General features: G+C 40.9%; 1 protein-coding gene across 2 annotated transcripts; it reads left to right on the top strand.

Annotated features, from left to right (window-relative positions):
• The first annotated feature begins 4,707 nt into the window (after positions 1–4,707).
• On the top strand, positions 4,708–6,551 carry LOC147902179 (flavanone 3-dioxygenase 2-like). 2 transcript variants are annotated; one of them, XM_087375243.1, is made up of 5 exons: positions 4,708–4,754; positions 4,922–5,180; positions 5,315–5,565; positions 5,641–5,965; positions 6,247–6,551. In XM_087375243.1, the coding sequence occupies exons 2-5, from the start codon at positions 4,923–4,925 to the stop codon at positions 6,520–6,522; spliced, it is 1,110 nt and encodes a 369-aa protein (XP_087231369.1). In that variant the 5' UTR covers positions 4,708–4,754; position 4,922; the 3' UTR covers positions 6,523–6,551. The 2 variants fall into 2 exon arrangements, with proteins under 2 accessions (XP_087231369.1, XP_087231368.1); XM_087375242.1 differs by having other exon boundaries at positions 4,708–5,180.
• Positions 6,552–6,797: the final 246 nt, after the last annotated feature.

Below are 6,797 nucleotides of genomic sequence, written 5' to 3'. Positions count from 1 at the left end.
TTGTGACCCATGAATACATTTTGTATAGTCGTGGGATCCATTCATAATCATCAGTTGTTATATTATTTAAGATGAGAGGCTACAAGATGCTTCAATATTGCATGTTTTTCAATTTCCCATTACCTTTTCCTTGAAAATGTAAAGCCAATAAACAAGATATAATGTCTAATATTTGATGCTAGGAGTTTAGAAAACAATCAAAGGCCTAAAGACAGTCAATAATAACAATCTTTTTTTTCAACCTTAACTATTACTTCTTCGCATAATCTACTACATGTACAGCAAGAAAACCTCTATGTCTATGCAAATATGCATTCAAAAATCAAGAACAAAAGATTAACCACATGAGTTAAAAGACACGAATCTTGTTATCTATCTTCTGAATAGTGATATTGTGCTTAAACTAAAGTGAAAACCTACCTTCTAATGTTAAACGTCATGGCAAACTAATTAAACTATTGAATAGATTGAATTATTAGCTTCAAATAAGAAAATGGCAATCAAATAGATGAAACTTGGGAGCTCTAACTTACGAAACTTGGAGAAAGGCATCATGTTTATGCGTTTTAAAAGCATATTCAAGTTTTTTACATTTAATGAAATCAATGCAATGGCTTCTAATACATCATTGTATTCCTGAATTTTGTGAATCCTCCATATTTCTCTCAACCTTGCATGAACTGTAAGCCCTATTACAAACAATATACAAGAAGAAGAAACAAAATTATTGTGTTAGTTTACAATAAGAAACATTAATCATTGGTTACACTTCCTATGCACATATCAAGCTAATAAAACTTAAAACCTTATTTTAACAAATATATAAAAGAATGATATGAAATCCATAGATTAGTGCACAATAATATCCAAAGCTCATTTTAGTTCTGGCACAATACTTTATTTTATAGAATAGACAAAAATGTTAAAGACAAAATCAAAGCATAAATTAAAAAAGGTCGTACCTCCTTGTAATAATGACTCTCTTTCAAAGACAAAATCGATAAACCACCATTGAATTGCACTTTTCTTGCGTCTATCAAGATACAGAGGCCTCACAACCCTATCTTTAAGGAAAAGTGACAAATCTAGAATGGATGAAGATAGTAGCTTGGGAAAGAAGAGAAATGAATGCATAATGCATGTATATAAGATTTTTTTTCAAATACTTTAGGAGAGGAGAGAGAAATGTGAAGAAAAAGAAAGAAAAAGAATGAGAAAAGATTTGAGCTAGTCTCAAATGGGGTTGCAAGAGGAGACCGGAGGTCTCATTTGGTAGAGATGAGAGATCAAAACTTGTGAATATGGAGAAAAATCAGCAAGATCTAGTTGGACTTAAAGTTCTAAACCAAAATGTTCAATCAAAAGGACAATGTGGGCGTACATGGTTTGGGGTTGAGAAATATGAGGAGGATTGATAAGGTCAGGCTATGCGTGTCAATGGAATTTTTTGTTGTGAAGGGCCAATGAGATTTTTGTAGGTTTTTACAAATAAGCCTACTTTCGCCTAGAATTAGAAAGCCTCTATTATGGAGGTGCCCACAAGGCTCGACTATTTTAATAATTTCTATAAGGCCCTTTGAGTCAACTTTTTTTAATGTCTTGAGCAGTTAACTATAGGATATAGATTACTCATGCTTATGTATGGATAACAACCTAGATTATCAATTGCCTTAGGTTTTAACAATATGAAGATAGTGATTGCAAAGGATTTCTTGTTAGACATGCAAGAGAGGTTAGTACAAGCTAAAGATTCCATAAAAAGTGCTCAAGATAGAGCGAAGTTCTATGTTGAACAGAATGTATCCATATGATTCTTAAGGGAGGTATGTGGTTATATCCTAATAATCTAAGACCTTGAGGACTAGACAATATCCAAAGATTTTTTATGGGCATTGCAGTCCTCTCCACATCATTAAGGGAATTAATTATGCACCCCATAAATAAAAACTCAATTCCAATGTCAAGGTTCATCCAGTTTTGCATGTGAATAACTTTTTGGAAAAACTTAGATATGGAGATAATTTAGTATCCCACGAGAGGACTAACAAAGTTGGAAGATTTGACATATGTCCCTCTGAAAAATTTTAGCTGAGACAAATGAAACTTATGAATAGGATTATTATTAAGTATCAAATTAGGTGCACACATAGGCTTGAAGAAGATTGAGCTTGGGAAGAGTTCTAAGGCAAGAAAGAATTTTACATGTCCGATTGCAACCATGATTAGGCATAGAGTTAGGCACATAGGGAGTGGAATCTTGGAGTTATGGAGCGGAAAGTGACTATTAGGTGAAGGTTGGAAGGCTCTTCACATATATGCTTGTATGGGTCTCCTCATTTAAAGCATGTACATGCATGCTTTTTTAGCTTTTTTCATCTCTTGCTCCTTGTGGTGGCTGAGTCATCTTGTTTTGTTCCTAGTTTTTTCCCATGTTTTTTTCATGCTACCTCGCAGCCCTCAGCACTTTGGCGACCATTCACCTCAAATCTTCCTTCCACAACCTTGACATGTAGAGGTCTTATCACTCTCCATCAAAGCAAGGCTCATTAATTGAGCAAAAGGAGACTTTGAATGGCTGTGAAGCAACTTCACCAAGAGGAGGACCTGACAAAAGTTGACTTGTGTGCTAATTGTGATGAAAGGCGAGGAGTTCTTGTTGCAAAGTTTTGCAAAGTGTACTTTTAAAGGTTTGCTCAAATGGCACATGGGATTTGCAAGGTATGTCTAGCTCTATGCATTCATCATCCACGTTGGTATAATTATCCACCTCTCATGAAGGCCCTCCTAGAGCTTTTTGATTCATTGAGAGGATGGAACAAATTCCTCTTTTCGAGCATCCATGGTCCAAGTTGGATGATACTATTTCTTTTGACAACCATGGTGTTTCGACATGTTATAACATTTATGGTACTTCACATGTAGCAAATGCTAGACCTTCATCCACATATCCAACAAGTGATTGACCACTCTCATCTTATTAGTAGATCATACACGCTAACCTTCATGCAACCAATGGTCTGCACACTTGGGGCATGGACTTGATTCATCTATCATGGGTATATTTGTTCAACACTTAGCCTAGGCAACTGTGTGTGGGATTCGAGTCGACAATTTGCTATTCCTCTAGGAGTGCTCGTGCTGGGCGGGTCCGCACACTCCGATTGCAACCACAATTAGGTATAGAGTTAAGCGCATAGGGAGTGGTATCTTGGAGTTATGGAGGGGCAAGTGACCATTAGGTGAAAGTTTGAAGGCTCTCCACTTATATCCTTGTATGGGCCTTCTCATTTAGAGCATGTACATAACCGATATTAGGGATAGAGATTATTCATATTTTTTCCATCTTTTGCTCCTTCGGCTTGAGTTTCTCTCATCTTGTTACTAGGTTTTTCTATTTTTTGTTGAGGGTAGCTCACAACCCTCAACATTACATACCTAGCTAACCTAGGTCAATTAGTTATGGGTCAAATGAGATGAGTCCATGGTTTGGGAAGGGTATTCCTAGGTATTTAGAAAGAACATGCTATATTTAGCCATATCTTGAGGCCGTGCGTGCGTGCATGCGGGCGGGCCTGCGTGCGTGCATGCGGGCGGGCCTACGTGCGTGCGTGTCCTTTGACGTGGCATCTGATTTAGCATCAACTTAGCAGCCTAGTCAGCTAGCAACTTGATCAATTAAGGCATTCCAACCTATGAGTTCGTGTGCCTCTCAAAGAGAGCATGAGCATCAAAGAAATAGAACAAGTAGGCTTACGGACCGGTCAACTATGGGACTATTTAGCCTTATAAAAGCTCTCTAAGATCATAATTCCTTTAGCTACTTTTGACGGACCACGCATAGATTGTAATCTACTAGTTGGCTCGAGTGGTGGTCATTGCTTCTACATTGTTCATGTTTGATAGTGATCCCCCCTTTAACACATTGAGAGACATTCACAGTCACCAAGGGTTGAAATTAAGATGTGAGCTCCAAGCATGTCTCTTTAAAAGTAGGATGGAAAGCTCGATCTACTGTGAATATGTGCCACCTTTGAAACTCAAAACAAATTGAATTAGTATGAGTCTCCCCTGCGAAAAAATACAAAATTGCACAAGTGCATGTGGACACTGCCTCCTAATATACTGATAAGGACACTTTTGGATGCAGAGGGAGCAAACGATTCTTTCAGTGTGTTAGGCTATCCTAAAGCCAAAAGTAAAAGCTTTATAGAATGATCTCTATAAAGCCCAACAATTAACTTTTACTAAAGTTAAATTCACAAAGGAGAATCCAATTCTCTACTACAACACTACCTTTATGGAGGCAGTGCTAATAAAATTCACAATTGTACCCTACTAGAGGGCTTATGTTATGGGAAGGAAAAACGTATGAAAGAGGACTATGCTTTCCTTATGTTTTTTCGTTGGAAAAAACATTTTTCGTTAACCTTCGTGACATAAATTTCCAACAAGCAAAAGTCAAATGTTTGAGAAACGGGGAAGGAAAGAGTGGGCGGGGAGAGAGAGAGAGAGAGAGAGAGAACGCACCAAAGGTTTGATTACGGAGGGTTTAACTCTTGCACATGCTTCTGATTCTCATATGGTCACAATGCCTGGAATATCAAAAATAAATTATACACATTTTGTACGTTTTGCCCATAGTTTGGGTCAAACTTAAAATGCACGAAGAGAGAAGAGTCAAAGGATACTAGAGTCAAACCCAAAAGGTCGTTGAAGTCTAAGAGGTGTGTGTTTTCTAAGAGAGGACTGAGGAGGTATAAACAACTACGGAAGAATAGGAGTTTGTAATTACAACGAGGAGTGGAACGTATTCTGAGTGATTGATTGATTTGTAACTACAACGAGACGTGAAACGTGTTCTGAGTGATTGATTGATTTGTAGTTTGTAATTACAACGAGTGATTGATTGATTTTGGGCAAGAATGGCGAGCGCCGGCAGCAGCTTAGCTTCCGTGGACGGGCCTCTGCAGCAATGGCGACAACAGGACTTAGTTCAGCTCATCTCCGACTCCAGACCCTCTCAGGTCCCCTCTCGTTACGTCCGCGCCCCCCTCGATCGCTTCTCTCCACCTCTCCTCGCTCCCCACGACCCCCATCCTGTCGTCGTCGACTTGCAGGCCGACCATCCTCGCCTTGTGGCTCAAATCGAACATGCTTGCCAGACTCGCGGCTACTTCCAGGTTGATTTGTGCACCCCTTACTAACTTGGCTCGTTTTTCGCTACGAATTGATATGCACATCTTGTGCTCTGGTCTGCTTGACATTTCTCAACGACGATTGCGCCATTCCTCGCTAACATTTCTGCAACTGCCAGGTTGTTAATCACGGCATCCCAGCTGCCTTGATGGAGGCTGCCATGACGGCAGTTCGGGGGTTTTTCGAACTGCCAACAGAAGAACGACTCAAGTACTCGTTCGATTCCCTTGCGAAGCACCCGGCAGGGTATGGCAGGAATTACGACTTCGAGGGGATACCGCTGGACTGGGTGGATACCCTCAAACACAATATAGCGCCCCCCTCGCTCACTGACACGAGCCTTTGGCCAGCCGAGCCAATCGAGTACAGGTAGGCGACTCATAGTTATGGGTTTTTCCATCTTAAAAAAAGGCTGAAGAGATCGTTGTTTACTGCTGGTTTCAGAGAGACCATCGAAGCATATGGCAAGGAGATCATCAAGCTTATGTACAAGCTGCTGGCCATAATTTCTCAGAATCTAGGCCTCAAGCCGTCCTACCTTGAGGAAGCGGTGGGAGAACCCACCATTCTTCTTCGTTCCAATTTCTACCCTCCTTGCCCGCAGCCAGAGCTCGTGGCGGGACTGAAGATTCATTCGGATGCCAGCGTTCTAACGATTCTGCAGCAGGAACCGGGAGTAATGGGGCTGCAGGTGCTGGAGGGCGATCGGTGGGTTACAGTGGAACCAATGGAGGGCGCATTGGTGGTCAACATAGGCGATATGCTACAGGTGGGAGCTCCAAAATCTCGAAATTCTCTATGTCTCCGTGCTTCAAATTCGGGATGTAGATGTGTTCAAAGTTTGAGAGGACTGATAGCAGCGTCGTTTGCTGCTCACGTTGATGCATCGCTTGTTGGAGATCATTCTCTTTCTCTCCGTGCTTCAAATTCGCTTGAGAGGATAGTAGCGGCAGCCGCGTCGTTTAATGTTGCTGATGTTGATGAATTGTTTGCTGAAGATCCCTGTGCTTCTTGAAACACTAACTGAGATTCAACCGACAAAATGTGCAGCTGATGTCCAACGGAAAGTACGAGAGCTTGGGGCATCGAGCTGTGACAAATGCGAGCAAGTCGAGGTTGTCGATGGGTACATTCATGTTCGCGCAAGAGGAGACGATCCTCGCACCGCCAGGCGAGCTGGTGGGAGGCAAGGAAGGTCGGGTGTATCGATCCATTAGCAGTGGCGAGTACATGGGTCGCTTGAGAAGATTAGGCATCGGCAACAAGCACATCATCCACTCGTTCCTCGTTCAACAAGACGACCAACAACAAAAAGAAAGCCCATGATGTTGGAGTGCACACCAAAACTTCATCCTCTCATTACCATTCCAAACTTTCTATTTTCATGTCAAGTCGAGAATTGTCTAGATTGAGTGAGCCTTCTTCGAGATTCGTCTTAGTTGTTATATTTTCATTGGAAAATGCTTAAGGTTTTCACCTTGGGATCTCACTCCTTCCTATCCTAATCGATATTTTCATTGGAAATGCTTAAGGTTTTCACCTTTGGATCTCTTTTGCACATGATCTCACTCCTTATGAATAGAGAAAGAGTTGCTTTTCAC

Source organism: Dipteris shenzhenensis, chromosome 5, assembly GCF_047967505.1.
Source record: "Dipteris shenzhenensis isolate YYH24624 ecotype China chromosome 5, Dip_SZ_1.0, whole genome shotgun sequence".
Taxonomy (NCBI): domain Eukaryota; kingdom Viridiplantae; phylum Streptophyta; class Polypodiopsida; order Gleicheniales; family Dipteridaceae; genus Dipteris; species Dipteris shenzhenensis.
This window is presented reverse-complemented; position numbering and strand designations above follow the sequence as displayed.

Bases quoted from the DNA above. Each gene is read 5' to 3' on its own strand.
- LOC147902179 (XM_087375243.1), top strand. From the start codon at position 4,923: ATGGCGAGCGCCGGCAGCAGCTTAGCTTCCGTGGACGGGCCTCTGCAG. The intron at 5,181-5,314 runs GTTGATTTGTGC...TGCAACTGCCAG, and splicing joins AGACTCGCGGCTACTTCCAG to GTTGTTAATCACGGCATCCC. The intron at 5,966-6,246 runs GTGGGAGCTCCA...CAAAATGTGCAG, and splicing joins ACATAGGCGATATGCTACAG to CTGATGTCCAACGGAAAGTA.